Source organism: Lonchura striata, chromosome Z, assembly GCF_046129695.1.
Source record: "Lonchura striata isolate bLonStr1 chromosome Z, bLonStr1.mat, whole genome shotgun sequence".
Classification (NCBI taxonomy): Eukaryota; Metazoa; Chordata; class Aves; order Passeriformes; family Estrildidae; genus Lonchura; species Lonchura striata.
The window spans coordinates 60,609,953-60,633,176 of NC_134642.1; the positions used below are offsets into that span (position 1 = coordinate 60,609,953).

Sequence of the window (23,224 nt, forward strand, 5' to 3'; positions counted from 1 at the left end):
TTTCCCTCTTAACCTGTCTTTATCTCAACCCATGTGTTTTCTGACTTTTAACCCTCCAATTGTCTCCCACTGGTGGGTTTTGGCTGCTCACTGGGGCAAAACCATGACAGGAGGCTAATCACCCTCACCAGACATAGGAAGAAACAACAAGCAAGCTGAATCCTGCATTTCTTCTAGCCTTTCCTCTTCCCAACTGACACCACTTAGAAACAGAACAAGCTGCCTAAGGCATAGCAGCACCAAAATCTCCCCAAGCATTTCCCGTTTCAGCGCAGGCTTGACTTGGCTACAATGACAGCAGGGGAACAATGAGAAGGAAGAAGCTCAACAGAGCAACTGGGAACAATAAAGGCAGGCAGCAGAGAACATGATCATGATGGTGATGATGATGATAAGAAGCAATGATGGTACATTTAGAAAGGGACACAGAGGATGGAGGGAAATCTGAGCATTTAGTTTTAATTTTTATTTTTAAATGGCTACCATTGCATATCACCTGCACTGGACTTTCCCAGACATCACTGTCAGAGAAGGGCTGGCTAGTTCAGCAGCTGGCTTTCAGTGGCAGCCCAGGGCAAGGGCAGTCACCGTGACCTGCAGCTTTCAGAGGAGCAGGAGGGCAAGGCATTACAGCTGGAGAAACATTGCTGCACAAAGAATTCACAAGAGCCAGAAAATTAAGACAAGGTGTGGACAGAAGCAGGGATATCAGGAAAATTTCCACGGGAGGCTCAGCAGAGAGTAGACATCAAAAGTGCCAGATCCATTTTTCCACAGTTCTTCACCAGATACAGGTTTCCTCTTACATATTTCATGTCACTTTGAGCTTTCTAATACAACAGTTTCCAGACTTGATAACTGAAATGAAGGATTTTGAAAAAGGAAGATCACACTCTGGTCTTACTCATTACTTGTACAAAGACCAATAAAAATCATGATACTAACAAGTTCTAAAATCTCATAGATGAACTGGGAGTCATGGTTTCACCCAGCCTGCTTAGAAAGCAATAATAACTACTCAACAAAATTAACTTCAAATCATTTTGGCATGTCTAATAATATAGTCAGTGTACAGCCATAGAAAGTTCCAGAGTTTCTCAATTTTGTGCCGCTTGGCCATTTTTTATTTATATTCTGTGCCATTACAGAAAACTCAGAACACTGACTATACAAACCAAGATAATCTGATGCTCAGATGCTACCACCTTGATGAACAGGTGCACTGACTGTACAAGTATGTGCAAGTATGGCACATTCTGAACAGTGACCAGATCTGCTGCTCTCTAGTAAAGCCTGGGCTGTGATCAAAGACTTTTTCACAGTCCTAAGTATTTTCATTCCTATGTGGATTCTCTCATGCCTACTAAGAGCCAAGCTCCTGCCAAATCCTCTCCTTCAGTGTGAACTGTTAGGATGGACTCTGACATCTGCTCATTCTGGTGTTCTCAAGGAAGTTACAGACACACATAGTCTGCTCTATTTCCATTGAGTTTATTAAATTGGCTTAATATGCTGAAAAACTGAGAGGAAAAATAGATGCACACATTAAAACTGTGCAATAACATTAGTCTGATTGCTCTAAGAAATCCTTTGTGGTATTGTTTTTTATCTGGAGTGTTCATTTATGAAATTACTGATGTCAAACCTACCTGGAGCAAAAAAGTCTCAAAATTAAAGTCCCTGGAGCTAGATGATCTGAACCCTGTTTTTTGCTACAGATTATACTTCCTGTGGTCATTTTAAGAGGTCACTGAGTCTGTGCCATAGTTTCTGCCTTTGTATAATGGAGCAAATACTTCTTTACAACACATCAACAGCACTGTGTACTAAGGTCAGTCATGCTGTCAGAAGGAAGTATCAGCATTTCATGTGGCACAGCTGACTCATTTTCCAGCAGTTAATGATGTGGTAGATCCACCTTTAGCAATCAACTACATTATCTCATTTTCATGACCCAGCTCAAAGCAGAACATGGGTTATGCGATGTTACACACAATAGGCAGTAACACCTACAAGCAAGAGGAAAAACAAGCCAGTGTACGTGTCAACTTATGTTTAACATCAGAAGACAAACCAAGAGTGACAGTTACACTTGCATTAGAAAGGAGATCTGTAGAATGGAGGAGTTGATGCCAAGCATCAAAAATCTGTGACACTCCATGGGAGTAGAGGAGGAATGGGAGAAGATAAAAGATTTACAGAACAACTTATAGTCTGCTCCCATGAACTGACAGCCATTAGTGGTTAAAGCCTGTAAGGTGAGCTTTTGGAACACTTCTTTAAGGTCAGGTGAATTCAAAATCAATACAAGTTGTGTAATAAGACAATTCAGTGACATGAACCCAAACAAGCAAAGGATGGACAATGGGGGCAGTCACTTGAAAAGCACATCCCTGATCTGCACAGCAGTGCTGGCGTGTGTGCAGCATGCCCAGAGAAGTCTTCTCACAGAACTACTTGCTATCTGGCCCTAAAGTACCACCAGGACAGACTGGAAGTAAGCCGCCTGCGTCACTGTGAGCGACAGAGCCACGAGCAGTGCAAAAAAACCGCTGCACGAGCTGTTAGCTGTGCGGGGAGAAGCTCCACACTCCTCATAGCAGCCCACAGGATATCTGCCTCACACTGCATATTTTGTTTATTTACAGCAGCTCCTGTTCTCTGGTTTTGTTTTGAGGATTTTGTTGGCAATTTTTTGTTTGTTGTTTTTTTGATTGTTTGGGCTTTTGTTTTGGTTGGGTATTTGTTGGGTTTTCTTTCAGGGGGTTTTTTGCTTGTTTCTTTTAGTTTTTAACTCCCCAAAGTTTCAATGTCATGCTTTAGGGGAAAACAAAGCCTGAAAAAGCAGGAGATGTGCCTCCCTTAGCCAGAAAACCAGAAAGAGCACCATCATCCCAGGAGGACCCCCATCTTACAGGCTAGCCAATAAAAAGTATAGTCTGGCCAATAAAATGCCTGGTAGCCATAAATGCAAAGAGAAAGGAGAAAAAGGCAAGTTGATTATATTTAAACTATGGGATGGAAAAAACCTAATCCAAGTCTGGCTCATTCACTGAACGTTTTGCCTCGCATTCCAGCTAGAATAATGCTGTGTGTGAATGGAACAAAGAGAGATCCAGGCACCTAAAATATTTCAAGAGGACAACACAAGCTACAGAATCTGAAATGAAAGCAATCAGCTGCTTACTGTAAAAAAAATCCCTCCCATTGTAAAAAGGAACGAATTGGCAATTTCAATTGCAGGTTCAGCAGCAAAAAGTGTTTAGTGAACCAGTGGATCCTGGGGGTTTTTTGGTAGTGCATAATCAAGAGAGGGGAAAAGGGAAAACCAAACCAATCTGTCAGCTTACTCAACTCTAGATTATTCTGTTTTTTTCTCATTCTCCAGCCTGGAAGTTCTTTTGGTTAGTTGATTTAGCCTAACCACATAAAGGCTGAGAGACGACAATGCTCTCTGAAGGACCAAGAAGTACTGAAACTATGAGAAGATCATACATACTGTCATGATTTGACACTGGCACAATGCCAGTGCCCCCATGAAAATGTAATCTCTCAACTGAATGCTGTGAAATGGAATTGAGAACAGAGCAAAGCAAGCCCAAGCTTAATAACAAGGAAAAAAAAACCCAAAACATTTATTAAGCTACTACTATAAAAGAAAGGAAGGGAAAAAAAAACCACACACAGATCAAAATGAAAACCTTGCAAAATATTCCTCCTCCCACCACCCAACTCCAACAAACCACAGTGAGACACAATCTGGACCCCAACCAGGTTTCCACCCTGCAGACAACCGATACTCAGTCCATCAAGGGAGAACAGGAGTCTCCTCTGTGCCACAGACCCCCCCAAGAAACACACTGCCACATCCTGTGTTTCCATGTCACACATGGCACTGCCCGGAGAAAAGTTTGCCATGGTGACCCTTCTCCTTTCCATGCACAGTGCTCTCACCACCAATGCCTGGATGGACCGACTGCTTTTAGGATTTTGCCTTTCAAGGATGTCCTCAGTCAGGCCATGGGCCTCCCCCTCCCCACCCAGCCACGGTCGGGCAGGGGAGAGCACAGCATTGCACGCTGACCGGAACCAAAGAGAGCCAGTTCTCCTGGGAATTCTGCTTTTAACCCCTCTGTGTTCTCAGAGGCGTGTCCACCTTCAATTGGTCAATATCCAAATTGACCTCTTCCTTCCGGAAAAATCCTTTTTCCGTGTCAAACCACGACACATACAAAGCTAGGAAAACATGTATTTCAAATGGGAATTAGGTTTCTGATTACTGATAGATGGGAATTCCAAATAACTTTCTAAGGAGAATTTTTAGAAAGGAACTTATGACTTGATAAATCTTCAGAAATATGATAGAAGCAACCCTTTGAACTTCAGAGAAACCCAGATCATGTGTCATGATTATATCTTATGACCTGATGGGAGATGTGTTTGCCTCTGACAGACACTTAGATGAATCAGAAAGTTAATTCTTTTTTGCCCCTGTGTGCACAGCTCAAAATTGTCCATAACTTCTGAGTATAGCCGCTTCTCATTTTTTCTGAATGCTGGAAATCAACTTCAAGGTAAGACTTTGGAGTAGGGGCGAAGGGCCTTCTGCTGTTCACTGTGGATGGCATTTGGACCTCTGGATATTATGTGCAAAACAAACAAAAGTATTGCCTTTGCCAGAGCAACACACTTCACACTTAGTCTCTTTTGCCCTAATCCTGCACTGTTTCGTATGATGAATTTTGTCCTCAAGCACCAGCCAGCACTTGCTACTGCCAAGAAGCCATCTTTGGATGATTACACAGTTTAGGTAACAGCAGACATCGTTCATTATCTGCAACTGCAGAAGGATGAATAATGATGTAAATAATGCTTTCCAGTTTTTCCCTCTCCTAATTAAGTGAATCTACATTCAATTCACTAGAGCCATCTGTGTGACACTTATCCTACCGGAAAGTTCTGGAGCAGTTTTCCTCATCCAGAGCCTCATCTTTTTTGAGCCTATTGTTACTAATCAGGACTAATCTAAAGTTACAGCTCTCTGAAATGTACACTTCCTTATAGGATAGGATTGTGACTACTGTGCCAAACTATAAAGGCATTTTGAAATTACAATGGTAATTTTCTTTAAAGTCTTCAATTCCCCAGCTGCCTCTAACAAGGAAGTTCTGTTTCTCTCACCCTTGAAATGCTCTATTCCTCTATTTTTCAAATTAATGCAATATGGAATATCCTTCAAAAGCTTCAAGAAGAAAATTAATTTGTCCAGCTTTCTTGAAAACTGTCTGCTGCTTACTTCTTACAAGGCATTGCTATCTACTTTTAGGTTACAAACTGGACGTATTCCCTCTAGTTAACAGTATGACTAAATGTTTTTTCTAGAGAGTGGAATCTTCCGCATCATCTAGTTTAAGCCCTTTCTTTACTACTACCCACCACTGAAATTTAAAGGCTTTACCAGACCATAATTTTAAAGAAAGAGCATGTAATATGACCTTTTGCTTAAGGTACAATTCTTAATGACAGAAAGGTTGAAGCTGCAGCATTCACATTTAGTTACTCAACAGGAAAAGTAGTTCACCAACCAGTACTGCAATACCCTAGAGAAAACACATATATACACTCAGACAGGTGTTTTCCAAAACATATTTTTAATGTAATCTGCATTTGGAGCCTAAAGAGAGTAGGAGCAGAGAAATATGCTTGTTATTCTTTTTTTAATTACTGTTAAAGCTAAATTACTTCACGTAAAAAAGAAACTGCAACATTTCCATACACGAAGCTAGCCCTGCATAGGAAGTCTTTGCAATAGAATGGAACACAAATACAACATTATTTAAAACCAAACCAACAACAGCTTTTTGCTCTGCCCTCACTGAGGGCTCAACAGTCACTTTTACACTCAAAGCCAAGAAATATGAGCAGTCTAGTATGTCTCTCATCAAAATTACCAAAACTACTTTTAAGTGTTAAATACCAGTTGCTGTCATTCTAGCCACAGAAGGTAAAATTAGTGTTTAGTCTATTTTTTCATGCTTCTCAACATTTTAGAGTATAACAGTCATTCCACTCTATATTTCAAAGCATTTCAAAGCTATTTAGAGAGCAGCCATATTCCGCCACTGTCACCTTGCAGCTCATACAAAACTGAGGAGAGGCATGCTTTTCCTCAAAAGGTTTTTATCTAATTACAAACCCTCCTTTAAGGATTTTGCTATAGCACTGCATTACTTTCTTTAAAGTAGTGTTTGTAAAAATAGAAAGAGGTTGATTTTAACCAGTTGCAAAACAGTTGTTAAAAGACAGCTCTTTGTGGACTTAGGAACAACGCAAGACTACTCCTTATCCAGGGAGTGTTGTGAAGTATATATGGCAAAATAACCACAATGTTGCCTTGTATTTCAGAAAATGTCTTAACACTGCACTGAACAAATAGAACAGAGACACTGCAGACAGCTGGAATCTTGTTACCAGCCTAAGTGATACAAAAATAGGAATATAATTTTAGATTTTTTAAAATGAGAATATTTTTCATCTTCCTTGTTGAAATACTTCAGTTGAAACCCACAACAGAAGAAAAGCTGCTCTATGCATTTATCCCTTTTGCCAAAAAAGGCAACTTAGAGTCTCAACAAACAAGGAGATATCAGTTCCTTTGTCTCTAGGGGAGTGATACCTGTAAGCTGTTTAATCAATTTAAAACCTGCTTCATCCCTGAAGGGCATATAATTATTTCTGCAGTTCTCAGCATTTGTCAGTAGCTCAGAAGCAGTGTGTTTTATCAGAAAAAAGGCCAAATAGGGAGAAAAATGGTAAAAGAATGAGTTAAAGATATCACAAAATTAAAATTAAGAAAAATAAAACAGGGTAAACACATAGGTCTAAATGCAAAGTGGCCAAAAATTCATGAACTCATCTGCCAGGACACCTAGGTCCAAGTTATCTGGCAAGATAAGTATTCTCTTCAGCAGAGAGCTTCACCATCATGAAAAATTAAATTCAGCATGGAGATGGTAAATCTTTTGGACTGATGCACATCAGTAGATATTTACACAGAAATTCGTGCAATAAGTCAGCATGTACTAATAGCCTGGTTTGTTTCTAAAGAGTAGCTAACACAGTAAGCCTTTCTTGTAGCAATATTCACTAGATTTACATAGAACTAACAGTGATATGCTTTCACTTTTGGGAATGCTTTCCATTAAAAAAAATACTAACAATTAAAATTTTGTACATTATATTTCTGGACTAATAATCATAACTCATAGAATGATTCAGGTTAGAAGGGACCTTAAAGATCACCTAGTTCCAACCTCTCTGTCATGCGCAAAGACATCCTCCACTGGACCAGAGCCCCATCCAGTCCGGCCTTGAAAACTTCCAGAAATGGAGCATCCACAACTCCTCTGGACAACCTTCACCAGTGCCTCACCATGTTCATAGTAAACAATTTCTTCCTTATATCTAAGCTAAATCTCACCCTTTTCAGTTTAAAGCCATTCCCACTTGTCCTTTCACCCCATACTTTGTAAAAAGTCTCCCTCCAGCTCTTTTATAGCCTCCTTTAGGTACTGGAAGGTCCTATATAGGGTCTCCCTGTAGTCTTGTCTTCCTCAGGCTGAACAACCAATCAACTAATTTTAAACAGGGCAATTGTCAGTTATAAAGACAGAAATTTAAACTAAAACCACCAAAGAGCAGGACAAATTCCAAAGTAAAAAACTCTAAAAACCCTTTTCTCTATGAGATATACAAAAATAATTACTTTTATGACTAAGTATAATTCTAGTATGGTATCATTTGCTGATTATCCCCATTTATAGAGCAGCAGAAAAGCATTAAAATGTATAAATTCAAAAACCAAACCACACGTCCTCACAAATGAAAAGCTGAGTGGCATGTGTCCTAAGCATTACAAATCACAGCAATGCAGTCAATCGACTCGAGTTTAGTCTTGTGTGATGCTAGAGAAACCTGCATCCTGGCCTGTATCAGCAATAGTGTGGCCAGCAGGATCAAGCAGTGATTGTCCCTGTACTGGGTACCATTGAAGCCATGCCTCAAGTGCTGTGCTCAGTTTTGGGTCCTTCATTACATGAAAGATATTGAGGTGCCAGAGCATGTCCAGGGAAGGGCAGGGGAAGGGTTTGGATCACACATCTGATGCGGAGCAGCTGAGGGAGCTGGGGTTATTCAGCCTGGAGAGAAGGAGGTTCAGTGGGAAACTTAGGACTCTCTACAATTATTTCACACGGCAGGGGTTGGCCTCTTCTCCCAAGTAACAAGTGATACAACAAGGAGAAATGGCCTCAAGTAGAATAAGGGGAGATACAGATTGGATACTAGGAAAAACTTAATGGAAAGAGTGGTTAACCAATGTAACAGGCTGCCCAAAGGAAGCAGTTGAGTCACCATGGCTGGAGGTATTTGAAACACATGTAGATGTGGCACTTAAGGACATGGTTTAGTGCTGGACTTGGCAGTGCTTGGTTGGACTCAATGATCTTAAGGATCTTTTCCAACCTAAATGATTCTATGATTCTCATAATAGTACACAACATAGACACAGCAAGGGACAAACCAGAGAAAATTGCTTCAAAACAGCAAGTCTGGTAGTGACAATACACAAACAGCACTGCTTTCAACATATCTTTGCTTAAAAACATCCCCATAATTTTTGCAAAAATGGCTAAGCTAGTAGGCACCTGTACACTGCCATACGCTGGCAGGAATGCCAAAACAGAACAAAATCAAAGAAGGGCTATTCTTATGTGCTCCCAAGACATATTCTTCTTCAAGTTCAACCACAAATGACAAAAGTGTTCTAACATCAACTTAAAACTTAAAGTATTACAAAGACCCTCCTAACCTAACCAATGTGGAGTCTAAATATCTCTTATCTCTGACAAAGTTATAAAACCAGTTTTTGGATTTCTGGAGCAAGAACCCCATAGGTACACTTCTGCCCACAACTGAGATGAAACATGAAGCCAAAAATACCCAAAATGCTAGATGACTAAATTTGCAACTAAACTGTATCCTATCCAACAGAAATTAATTTCACTTTAAGATATTTGTAGGGCTAATGTGCCATAATAAATCCTACTATTAATCAACAGTAAAGTGCTGAATTATATTAATTACCTGAATCGCACTCACATTTATGATCTCCATTTATAGATTTCTTATCAAGTCAAAAGAGCCCTTTCTTTTGCAAAAGCTAAGCTGTTGTGCAAATATTATAAAAAATAGGTACTTTAATAGGAGCTATATACACAACAGAACTTCTGCTTTTGTTAAGTACAACTGACATAGTAGAGATGAAAAATCCATGCAAGTATTTATAAAGATATTTAAAATGAAGAAAAAAAAGACACTGCTATAGAACTTTCAATACCCTGGCAGACAGCCACTATACTATATGATGTCTAGATCTGGACTGATAAACATCATGCCATCAACATGCTTTAGTTTTCTTTTGTAGCTAAAGCTGATTTGCAGATTTTAAACATATATTTGATCTATTTCTTATAGAAGTGTATCATTAAGGTCTGAGGTTAAACTTTGAGCAAACTTCACATCTAGTCACATAACCAGCACAAGCAAGACATTAGTGCAGAGGGGAAGGTATCAGTTGTACATCATGAGGACTCTTCCCAAGCTGCACAATGCAACAGAACGATTTTCAGATTTAAAGTGGACTACAATTAGAAAAAGCAATATTTTCTTCTCGCCAGTTTAGGAAAAAATTCCAGAGGATCAAATGAAAGCAACCTCAGATACAGCAGTCAAAAAAGTCAAACCCAAGTTTGGAGAGCTGATAAATAAATCCAAAATTCATCATGCTATGAAGACAGCATTCTCGAGAGCTCTAAACAAACTGCAAAACAAGATTGGCATTTAAGTTGAAATTGACCAAGTGCTGCATAGAAATATGCTCACACACAACAGTCATGTTTAAGCCAGTGCATAGAGAAGATAAAAGCACTTATGGTAGTTGCAAATGTTAACAAGTCCATACAACTTGCACAGTTTAGCTATGAGTCCATAGAAAAAGAAGAGAGTAGGAGCAGGAATGCTCAAGCAAAACCAAAAAAAGATGACCTTCCAATCGTATAAAATCCACATAACAATTATTAGTAAAAAGACATCAGTGGAAAATACTCAACTCAGTCCAAACACCCAACAGGCAAATAAGACAAGAAAGACAAGCCTTTGGCAAACAATTTAAAGTCTAAATATGGCATTACATTTCTAAATAATCCACAAAATATATTATATGGCATATTCATATTAAATACTGGGCAACCAACTCTGCAGATCTGATGTTAACAACACTAGCCAATGAGAGAAAAATGGAGCAAGCCAGGGAACGCTCGTGTATCACAACAGTGCTCAAGGAAAATATCACCATGTCGTGCTTCAAAAACAGTACTCTGGAACAGCACACTATCATCTATGGAGCAAAACAAACTTCTCTAGTTTTTCAGGGATATGCCCTGCATAGGATATGTTATGATTCACTATTACACGAGCAGCAAGACACTGCAAAGTAGTATGATTTATAGGCTGGATTAAATTCTTTGCTATTTCTTTCTCATCCAGCAAATCACTAGCTGTTTGTTTACATGAGTTTGTGGCATCGAAATGTGAACCTGACTTGATAAGAAGATTCATGATGTCTGGATGGTTGTTCAGTGCAGCAATGTGTAAGGGACTGTTGTTATCAGAGTCTCTGACATTTACATCAGCACCACATTCCACCAGGATAGCCGTAACTTGTAGAGAGGGGAATTTACAAACTGGGTAGCGACCGACACACGTAGTATTATTGTCAACAGCAAGGTGAAGTGGACTGAAGTTATTCTTTCCTCTAGGCTGAAGCTTAAGAAACTTGTAAATAGTTTGTTTCTTAAAATGTTCCTGTTCTGAGCTGCAAGGTACTTTCTCCAACAAGCAAATTAAATGCAAAATGATGGAAAGAGCTTTGTTTAGCTGTATTGGATCAGGAAGACACTGGGTTTGTTTCATGGCCCGTTCTATTTCAAGAACGCTTTTGCACAGTATACCCATTAGATCATCAAAAGTGACAGTAGTGCCTAGCAGGCCCTTCGCCCTATCCTGAAGCATAAAGGAGAAAAGTTCAGCAAATGATAGCAAACTGCTGGCTGTCATAGGGCTTAGCGGATCAAGATTGCTCTGCTGCATGTCCAAAGCATACTTCCATAAATTGATGCAACGCTTGAAGTTTCCGGAGTCTGCATACACAGCACCTCTATATCTAATATAGTAGGATGTGTCTGGGTGTGAAGGGCCAAGAATACGTTCTCTAATCAATAATGCTTGCATTCTCATTTCATCTGGGTCTGCAATAAGATTTTCTAGCTCTTCTGAGCTGTTTACCTCTTTAGCATAATCATAAGCCATAATTAGTGTTTGTGGCACAGGTTTGCTGAGGATATTAGTCCTATCACTGTATCTCATTTCCATAGCTCTTTTCCAGTATTTCAAAGCACCAAGCAGATCTCTCTTTTTGTCCACAAATGTTGCTCCTAGAAGTTCCAGGGCATTTATTCGCTCAGCCTTACTAGTCTGTACATGCTGGGTCAGAAAGTCCACTATATTTGTGTGGCCTGTCACACTGGCTGACAGAAGGGGAGTCATTCCATAACCATCCTTTTCCATTTTAGCACAATATTTGAGAAGCATCTTCATGATCTCCAAACTTCCAGACTCTGCACAGTCATGTAGTGCTGTATTTCCTGCAAGAAAACAAATACAATTACACAAATCATAACAAATTAAGAGTCAAAATCTCATCATGCTAATAGTTAAAAAAATTAAAAGTTAAACTCCCCCAAATAGTAAAGGTTTTAAAACAGCTTTTGTTTCCCTATTTTTGTACTATGAAAGCAAGGCTGACAGAAAGTTATAAAAATCAAAATGTTTGTATTTTTATCTGAAAAAAATTAAATAGGTTTAATAAAAAACCCCAAACCAGATTTAAAATGGAATTTTTCACTACATAAAAGCACAAGAGTCAGCAATTCATTTGTATCAAAAGTCAAGTAAACAGGACAGGAGACCAGTTTGACTGGACAGAGAACTCCTCTTGGAGCTCAGGAGGAAAAAGAAATTGTATGCTGTCTGGAAACAAGGTTAGGCTTTGCAGGAATTTGACAGTAGTTCACATACACTGAAGGCAAGATGCAAAAGGCCAAAGCTCAATTAGAGTTGAAACTGACTGGTGTTGTGGTAGACAATAAGAAGGTTTTTTAAAGCACACTAGTAGTAAAAGGAGGTCTAAAGAAAATACCAGTCTGATTGAAGGTGGTCATCTGACTATTAAGGGTGAAGAAGTGCAGAGACATTCAATGCTTTCCTTTGCCTCAGTCTTTAATAATACAGATAAACTGCCATCTACCCTGGATGTAGAAGATGACTTCAGGAACAGTGAATGGGGAAACCAAATTTAGCTGACAGATTAATCAAATTTATATAAAACATGAGTAAAAAGTTATTTTCTAAAGCTTATAACTCAGGTTTTTGCAATGATACCAGAGGTATGAACATACTTTGTCCCCCGAATCATATTTTAAGAGCAAAACTCAAACATTTTAAGGAAAAACCCCATAAAAATACTGGTTTGCTTCATTTATTGACAGTGAACTTAACTTTCAAAATTGTCCTTTCCTGAATAATTTCAAAATAGTGGCCAGTGATTTTACAATCATTTACTAACAGGTGAACTGAGAAAGACATCCCAACACAAAGTGGCCCATGAAACTACCTGTTAGATCAAGATTCATAAAGTAATATCCAGTTCATACATAAGGAAGTGATTTTTCATCTTTCTAATACCTCAGACAATTTTTAACTTTAATAGCACTAAATCAGTTACAGGTCTGGGCACACTACAATCTCTGCCTAGACAAACAAAATTTTTAATTTCAGAAGCAGAGATTTAAGCAAATTTAGGAGGATTGAAAGTTGGCAAGTTTGGCATACATAGCTTATTAACTATAATTCTTTCTGTCTTTATCTGACATCACTGACTAGAAAAATGCCAATATCCCAATTGAGAAAGTACAAGACCTTGACATTCCCAAGAGAGGAAGATGTCAGATGCAGACCTATATACAAACTTACCAATACACATACACTTATTCTTCTTGCTATGCTGCTGAAAGTCTAGTTAAAATGAAACTACAGCAGTTAATTCAGAACTAAAGAATGGCTGGTCCCTCAGACCATCTTCAGTTCTGTATTTATTGATAAAGGCAAAACCAGATGCACATGGGTATTGGCTGTTAACACAGCTGTTTCAGGGTGTACTCAACTCCGTACACTATCCTTCACAGCAGAGCTCTGCAACTGGCAGCCATTTCTTCCTTCAATAAGTATTTTTAATATATTTTAAAAATAGTAACATAAAAGCATATTAAAGACAAATAAGCCAAAAGGTATCAGTAATGTCAAAGTTCTTACTATTGTTTCACAACTGTTAATTTATATTTTGATGCTTTTGACAACTGCAACAGTGCCAGCTATGCATATTACATACTGCAGATCCATCACCACATAATGCTGCTTTTGACACTCTTTTATCAATTGACAGGCATACACACTATGACTGAAAAAAATCCACATAAAATAAGCTTGGCCACTGGCCATGTAAACTAAATCCAGCAGTCTGTATGCCATTAATTTACAATGCAGCTATGTAGAAAATGTGGAAATATGCTTAAGACTCCAAGGAATTTCACTGCTCTTTCCAACTGGATACTCTAAATTTGAAACAATTTAGATTTTTTATTGGTATTACAATTACTGTTTTCAGTTCAACAGCTTATCAGAAGTAGTGTAATTTTCCAGTTGTTTATACTGCAGTAGCCCTTAGAATTAAAATAACTACCACTTAAATTATGCCATGTATAAACTAATATTGCAAGGCCATCACCGCTAATTTTTATGCAGTGGCTGCACCTCACCGAAGTTGGATTGGATTGTACAGATACAGCAGTGGGAAGAATACTTCATAAGAAACACAAGTTTCCATAGAAAAGTGCCTAGGAGTAAAAAGATTGTTGAGAGTTGCCAACTTAAAAAAAAACCCGAACATAAGCTCCAGCCTTAAGAAATAACACTGCCAGCCATCTATACCTAGCAAGTATCAATTGCTATATTAGAGGAAGAATTTGAAAGAAAACATGCAACTGGCCTTAATGTGCAAATTAAAGGCTACATATTGGCCACAAATTGATCAGGAATTGAAGAATTCAAATAAGCACAGTAAATCAACCGCTATTCTGCGAATTAACTCATCAATTTCAAAACATTACAATATCTATATTGTCACTATAGTGAACATATCATCTGTAGTGATAAACAGTGGCTGAACACAATTCAGAAGTTAATTCAATTTTTGTATTATTTATTCAGTAACAAATTTAAAAAACAGTGTTATATCTATTACTGTATTAAGAAGGAAAAAGGTCAAAAAGAGCAAAAGTAATTTGAAAGTCATTCTCTTTGACAAGTAATTTTTGAAGAAGCACATATGATGGGTTTGGTCAAATAAAGTAATCTTTTAAAGATGGCAGTAATTATTGAAAAGTAGGTTTCATCTATTTTTTTAAAATCAATTTTAAATTGGAAAATGACCAGCAGGAATTAAATCACATATCAAAGACAGCTATTATTACCGTAACATGAAAGGTTCCTCCTTGCACAGACAAAAAACTGGACTACAGATGATTCCGGTAGTCCTGAGACTGCTCTGCTAAATACTAAGTGTCACCATATTATATTGCTTATAGTGCTTACAAACTGCTTCTATCTGTATAAAGCTTTACTATTCATATTACTTAATAACTACCTCATTAAAAATGGCAAAAAGAAACAGAATAACCCTAACTCCAGTCCTTCCAAGTACAGAAGTATGAAAAAAGCTATGGCTAGTTGGCATTGTATCTTCACACTTCACTCTTTTGTTAACAGGACTCCTTTAAAAGGAGTTCTGAACATTTCAGAAGCACTTCACATATCAAAAAACTAACTACCCAGTGTTTCCAAAAGCTTACTGGAGCAGGAATGGGTATTCAAATTCTTAAGGAGGACAGGCCTTTCTATGTCAGAAGCAAGTAATTCCCAAAACAGACTGATAGCTTGTGACAAGGGAATGAAATAAAATGAAGCCATGACACAGATTTTGCACTTGATTTGCAACCAATTAAGTGCATCCACTTCCTAATACTTCCAAAATGCTTTATAAAATTTCCACGCTGTAAGACTTACATTAAAACTTAACACCAACCTGAATTTCTATCAAAGATCATTAAAAACAAAAGAAATAAAAGTATTTTATTTAAATGACTGACCAATGTGTAAAATTAACCACCTGTATATATTTTTGCAGCCTTACAAATGAATTGAACATTTTTATAAAGTAAAATTTTTCATGTAGCATTAGTTTCGTTTTCTACCACAGCACTTGAAACAATTCCATCTTCCAAGAGTATTTACTGATTTAAAAGAAAAGTATTGCCTGATAGATACAAACATGGACAGTGCACAAGAAAACTGTTATACATCCTAACATTTAGTATGCATAGGAAATAAAAACAAAATGTCTTTCCTTCAAGAAACTAACTAATAAATGCAAAGAACTGCTAATCTCAATGATTTATTTTCATCTAATTTCCATAGGATATAAGGGAATAATTGCTGTCTTGCTCACTGAAATATTTCATGAAAACTGGTATTAGCAAGATTATCAATTATTACATCAATAACAGCATGTTGTGAATGATTTGATTTAAACAATAACTTTTTAGTTAGAATTAAACTTAAACTGTATCTTTATCTTCCTTATTTAACTTACAGACATTCCTCCAGAAGTTGTTTCTGCACACAGTCACACAAAAAATATCTACAGATATTTTCAGAGCCCTGTACAATGTAACACCTACCAAACAAGGAAAAAAAGTAACCCCTTCCCAAAAAAAAAAAAAAAAAAAAAAGCACATTTTTAGAGCAAGTGTTTATAAACAGGGAGAATGAAAAAAAATAACAAAAAAGGCAACAACAACAAGGAGAAACAAAACCTTTGTTTTGGGATTTTTTTCACCCTCTCCCTGCCCCCTCAATGCTTCTATGAACCTTGGCAACCAGGGAAGACAAACAGCCTCAGAGGAAAACAAACCTGTAAAGACTCCCTAATGTTTACAGCCGAAGAAAATTAATAATTTTTAACACTAGACCACTCTTAGGATAAAGGAAATAGCATGACTCTCCATAATCCCCCTACTTCTGGGTCTGCTATGTCTGTAAATGATTTTTTTTCTACTACCAGCAGGTTTGAGTGTTACACCTTCCAGTACCCCTTATAAACAACAATACTGAAATAGCACCAGCCCTTGATACAATACCCATAGAGACAGAGGCTTGTATGCTTCTATACTTCCCAAAATGAGGAAAGAAATTCAACAAACCTTGTTTACCATATTATTGTACGAAACTGTCAAGTACTGTGTCAATGGAATAAAGGAATCACGGTATTCTTTTTTTCTTTTTTAATGCAAACAAACACTCCTGTGCATATCTCAAGACACAGCTAATAGAATGCCTAATCCAGCTTTTCTTAGAAACAAAATTCCGATTTTTTTAATATTCTGTAGGGGAAAAACCAGTCCCTAAGATAGCTGATGAGTCTGTTAACTACAGAAGGCAGGCAGAGATGGTGAAAGCCCCTAACAAAATCACAGAAAGCACTCTGAAGAGTGCTTTACCAGACCACTGAGCAATGGAAAGACTTACCAGCAATGTTCACATAAAATACCTGCCTTTCAAGCATGTATTTTGAACAAAGGTTACAATTCCCTCGCATTAGGCCCATCCTAGCTACCAGCATATACATACTTTATCTGTAATCTGTGTCACTAATTGATGCAATAATGGATTTTTTCCCCTTCCTTTCTGCAAATCTGGCAGAGGAGAATAAAGTATAACACAAACTGTTAAAATATGCACTGCAAATTTTCAAAAAGCAAGATATTAATTGTCCTGTCTGGAAACAAAGGAGAAGTATAAGATTTCTTTACAATCAGCCTGAATGAAAAATATTTCTATTGGGGAACTTACATGAAATATTGTACTTTAAATAAAAAAATCAAACAAAGACAGTCCCAAAGATCCCAAATCTGGAATCTGGAATCCTTAAAATGACTGACACTTGTATTAAAAGAGTAAGCATTTCCCTGTCTACACATCACCAAATGAACACTGTGCACAGAAACACATCAGCGAAATGCTGTATTTGAGAATGCAGTGGTCTGTTCTGAAGGTAATAGTAAGGTAGCACCACCCTAACAACAAATCACTGGCAGGCTTCATAATGCAGCAGAACAGAAAATGGCATGCAGCTGACACAGAAATGCTCCTCATCTTGCACAGAGACAAATTTGTGCTTCATTTGAGATTTTAGTTCTAGGATTCCACCTTCTGAAAAAAAATGTGTTTCTACTACCCTAACATTATCCACATTCTTCCTACTTTTAGGAACAGCATAAAAACTTGCCATCTGAAAGATCATTGACTGCAAGTGAAGCTCATTAAGCTTGGTTTTTAATTTTCAGCTTCTTAAATGAGGAGTTCTGCTGGTTTCAGCTGGGATAGAGTTAATTTTCTTCATAGTGTTCGATATGAGGCTGTGTTTTGGATTTGTGCTGAACACAGGGCTGATAACACAGAGATGTTTTTGTTGTTGCTCTGCAGGGCTTACACAGAATCAAGATCTTTTCTGCTGTTTGTACTTCCATGCTGGCAAAGAAGTTGGTGGTACATGGAGACTGGGAGAAGACACAGCTGGGACAGGTGACCCCAACTGACCAAAGGGATTTCCAGACCATGTGACATCACGGTCAGTACATGAAGCTGAGGGGAAGAGAAAAGGTGGACCATTTGGAGTGATGGTGTCTGTCTTCACAAGTAAGTGTTATTCCAGGGCCCTGCCCTCCTGGAGACGGCTGAACACCTGCCTACTCCTGGGAAATGGTGAATTAATTCCTTGTTTTGCTTTGCTAGTGTGCATTGTTTTTGTTTTCCCTATTAAACTGTCTATGTCTCAAGGCACAAGTATTCAGTTCCTGGTCTCACTGATGGGGAAGAGAGCAAGTGGCTGCCTGGGGCTTGGCTGCTGGCTGGCATTAAGCCATGACAGTAGAACACTGGTGAAAGACATGAATCAGAGACAGTGGTAAATAATTTGTTTTGTGAAGTATTGCTTAGGCTGCTTCCTATCTACAGATATCTTCGCTGTTTTCCACAATTACAAAATAATAAAACCTTTTCCACAATTACAAAATAATAAAACCTATCCACCCTTCTTAGCCCACCTTTCAGTTTGTCCCCATCACTTACACTGTTCACATAAACTAAAATATATTTTAAAATATCCTTTGCTTACAGTTCTGTGGCCTAACTCCTACATAGAAGTTCAGTGGAGCTGTGAGAAAGCTCAGCTTTGCAAAACAGCAGAAACAAATACCATCAAAGGCTCATATTTTAAATTCAGAACCATTGGCCATCTTTCACAGTTGAGGACTCATCTACCCAAACATCCTTCTTCAGCACCATCTACCATGCGACACCTGACACGCTCCAAAATCTTTATGAACATCTAAATTTCCTGGCTGTACTTCCATACTTTCATAGCTTTTTCTGAACCTCTGAACTCTGAATTTCCATGTCTAAAACACAGCTCTGGGATTCTGCATTTTAGAAGCAAGATTTCACCACATGTTTTCACCTACTCTTTCATAAATTTAGATGCATGTGAATGTACCTATTTTTTCCTATTAAAGTATTAAGATTTTTCCCTGGAACTGTTAAACACTTTGAAACATTTTCATATCTATAAATTCATGAGGTTTAATATGTGTATTAAGTTCTATTTTGCAATATGAAAATCCAGTGAAAACAAGACATAGATCAAATAATTCTGCCCCCCACCCTCACACAAGCTCTAAGAATAATACCTGAAAAAGGATCTACAGAAATCTCCCACAATAGCAACTCTACTGAAGTTACATAGTTCTGCTCTTATAAGGAGCATTTCAATTTTAAGGAGCAGAACACTCAGATGCTCTGTTATCTTCCTGTTATAAGCACAGGACACACTGTCAGCTATTTAGTACATAGCAGGGAGGAGTAGAAACTGAAAGTAATACACAAGATTCTTTGAGGGGGAGGATGACAATGTAGAATTAACACTGTTGGACTAATTTTAAAATCAATAGCATTTCTGCAAAACAAAACTGAGCAGGTTACCTGCTGACCCTCAGCACTGTTACAATACTTACTGTTACCAATTTCCTCAGTTCTCCTGCTTTCCCACAGACAACTTTCAGGGTTTATAGTACTTTCTTGCTTGCTTGCTTTACCTCACCAATGCTTATTCAGTAACTTCAGAGATAAGACTTCTTAAAGATACCAAAATATATGTTCCTGTCCTACCAGAGGGGATTTCCACAAATTACCAACAGATAGCTATTACGTACACACATCCAGTTGCCCACATGACAGCTTGAAGTATAAAATGAGTTTTAATGACCTGAACCCTATCCAATCCAACTTCTTTAATTAAGGGTCATTTATCTACTTTAATAACCTTTGCTTGTGTGCCTAGATGCAAGTCACACAGAAACTAAAGTAAGTAGAAAGGAATTAAGATAATAACTGACAGCACTGAGAAAATCCTCAGTCATTTAAACGAAAACAAATAATGCTAATTCACTAGTAAAGTGAATAAAAAGGATAAGTAAGGTAAAGCCTACGCACCAACACAAAATGAGGGAAAAAAAGAGCTGCAGAATTACATCTTTTTCCCTATTAATTCAAATATTTAAGAGCATTGCTTGGTTCACACCTATCATATAAAGAGACAGGTTTAAAACTAAACCCCAAGTTTTCACACACTTTATATTTAGCTTGCTATTCCCAGAATGTTATTTAGAAAATTGACATTTTTATCCTACCACAAGTCCATGATAACTCATAAGCAACCTCAAACACTTACAAAGGAAGATTTATTTTGCTCTGCCCACCTCCATGACAAATCTGTAGTTTAGCTTTCTTTACACTAAACCCACATATTTGCATGATTTGCTGAGAAAAGGCATCTTTAACCAAGCAGCTTTTCTAAAGATTACTCTCACATTTGGTATTTACCAGTATCATACAGCAATCTAGACACAAAGGATATTTTAACACAAATAACTGAAAGGTACAGTACACAGTTACAAATGTAACTAGCCTGAAAAAGGCAGTAGTATTATGCTACAAAAAGATCTGTTACCATATTTGTTTTTATATATATTGATATATATTTAAAAGTTCAAAACCTGTTGAAACATAATCCTAGCTCAGTGAGATAAAAAAATAGCTGTAAATTGCAGTAACTGCTGTGCTTTTAAGGCTAACATACAAGTCTAATTTATAATAGAAAATTTATATAGTCAACTAATTATGATCACAGGAAAAAAAAGACAGAAATTTACTTTGCATGGTAACACTAGAAGAATTGTAAACAGGGGCAAAAGTGTTTCAGATCTGGGTGTTGCTGAAAGTCCTTCTGCTGAGATCGCAGTCACCTGCATCTTCATTTCTTTAATCCTACTATATATTTTTGTTTATTAACACTGAAAAAGGTATAAAATTACTCAGTAATTTGGAGAGAGTAGGTGAAGAGCAAAGTGATTATTAATTTTCTAATACAGAAAGTAATTTTCCTCCTTTATGCGTACTTCATTAGACCACCCTTACTGGCACAGATCAGTTTTATGTACAGCATACTTGATTTGGTAAGATCTACTACAAAAACCAAGAACACATGTTCATGTTTTTGAGTATGTTGCTAGACCAGCCTACTACACAGAGTGGTTCTCAGCAAGTTTATTAGCTTTTAATACATTCATAAATGTGACACTTCGTATGACTAAGTATTTTAAGAATTAGGGATTTAAGAGTAAAATGTATCAATTTAAACAAAAATTTTATAATCCACGTTAAAAACCAGTAAAATAAAAAGTAAAAGCATAGCTATAAGCGCTTTATATATTACGTTTTACAAGAACAGAAAGGGGTTTTTTTATGCCAGGCTCTTTAAGAAGTAAATTAGTAACTTTACCTCTATTTACCACAATGAAAGTGAAAAAATGAACTTACCTTTAACACTTTTTCTGTTCACATCAGCTCCTTTTTCAAGTAAATACTGAGCTATTTCTTTGTGGCCTTTGTAACATGAGATCATCAAGCACGTATGCCCATGACGGTTTGATACTTCCAGGTCTGCTTTGTGCTCCACAAGGTATTTTACTATTTCCAGGTGACCATCAAAACAGGCGGCTCTAAGAGGCGTTGAATTTGTCAGCGTTGTGTTGTTGACAGACGCACCATGATCCAACAGACACTGAACAACCTTCAAGTGGCCAGCAGCTGATGCTGCCCACAACGGCGGAGCTCCCTCGATGGTCTCACCGTCAAAATTCACCGAGCCACCAACCTCTATAGAGGCAGAGCAATGGTCCAACAAGTATTCCACCATGTCGAGGTGACCATAGCGAGCTGCCATCAGAAGTGGTGTGGCACCATTTGTTTTTTCTGACACCAGTTGGGCCACCTCTTCCCTTGTTTTGCTTGCCAGTAGCTTGGAAAGGAGCCGCAGCTTGCCATCACGAGCTGCGTTGAAGACTGCTGTCTTTAGATCCATTTAGCCTGTAGCTCTCTGCTTCTTGATGGATACACACCTGAATTTTCCAGGCAAGAGTTTATTGGAAGTGCTTAGCCCAAACAGAATGTCCCCAGCTTCTTCTCAGATCGGTTTCATGCAGATAGGAAAACATGGAGACTCCGGAGAGGGTCCTGACGAAGCGCAGGCTATGCTTATCACAAATCTGCAAAAGGAGAATTCTCGATGTTTTCACCTCCTACTTCGCAAACAAGCAAGCGCATTGTATTTTCCTACAGCTACACCCAAACAAGTGGCTGTTGCGGCGCGCCGGTGTCCAGCAGCATTCCGTGGGACTCTCCCGAGCCGCGCGGTGGCCCCTGAGGAAAGCTGCGGGGAGGAGGGGACTGCTCCTACCAGCGCGGTATCCACACCACACACAGAAGGATCCTCTTGTCCCTCATTCCTCCGGCAGCTGCACCCCGACTCGCTCCGGGGCGGATCCCAAGCAGAGACCCCGGCTCCCGCCAGAAGACCCCAGAGACGCACCTCCAAGGCAGCCGGGCGGGGAAACGACGGCCGCGTTCCGGCCAAGCCCCGGCCGGCGGGGAGAGCCCGAGCCCTCCGCTCGCCTCACGACAGGACCCGCTGCACCCATCCCCCTCCCTCCTTTCCCGCACGGCACCAAACCCCCGCGGCCGCCGTGCTCAGAGCCGGCCGGAAAGGCCCGCCAGGCTGCGCGCTACCTTCCCGGGGCGCTCCGGGCCGTCTCCCGCCGCCGCCCTCAGAGGGACGCGCCCGCCGCCGCTGCCCGCGCTCCGTCCGGCGCCTCCATGACAGCCGGGCCCCGCCGCCAGGGCCGGCCCTGCGCAGGGGGCGGGGCGGCCCCGCCGCGGCCAATCAGAGCCACGCCCCGCGCCCCGGGGCGGGACTGCGCCGCCGCTCGAGGGCGCCGCGCGGCACAGCCGGCCGCTAGGGGGCGCCGGCAGCCGCGGAGCGGTCCGGGGCGCGCGAGGGCGGTGACGGTCCGCGGGGTCCCTCAGGGTCCCTCAGGGTCCCGCAGGGTCCCACAGGATCCCACAGGGTCCCACAGGCTCCCACAGGGTCGCTCAGGGTCCCACAGGGTCCCACAGGCTCCCACAGGCTTCCACAAGGTCCCACAGGGTCCCTCAGGGTCCCACAGGCTCCCACAGGCTTCCACAAGGTCCCACAGGGTCCCACAGGATCCCACAGGGTCCCTCAGGGTCCCACAGGATCCCACAGGGTCCCACAGGGTCCCACAGGGTCCCTCAGGCTCCCACAGGCTTCCACAGGCTCTCTCAGGATCCCCACAGGATCCCACAAGGTCCCACAGGCTCCCACAGGCTTCCACAAGGTCCCACAGGGTCCCACAGGCTCCCACAGGATCCCACAGGGTCCCACAGGATCCCCACGGGGTTCCACAGGGTCCTACAGGCTCCCACAGGCTCCCACAGGGTCCCACAGGCTCCCACAGGA

The 23,224-nt window shown here is 39.6% G+C and overlaps 1 protein-coding gene across 1 annotated transcript; it reads right to left on the minus strand.

Annotated features, from left to right (window-relative positions):
- Positions 1–5,634: 5,634 nt before the first annotated feature.
- Positions 5,635–22,587, minus strand: FEM1C (fem-1 homolog C). Its single transcript, XM_021525003.2, has 3 exons — positions 22,474–22,587; positions 21,226–21,953; positions 5,635–11,762 (listed from the first exon to the last, which is right to left on the minus strand). Exons 2-3 carry the CDS (start codon positions 21,767–21,769, stop codon positions 10,453–10,455), a joined length of 1,854 nt encoding a protein of 617 aa, XP_021380678.1. The 5' UTR covers positions 21,770–21,953; positions 22,474–22,587; the 3' UTR covers positions 5,635–10,452.
- Positions 22,588–23,224: the final 637 nt, after the last annotated feature.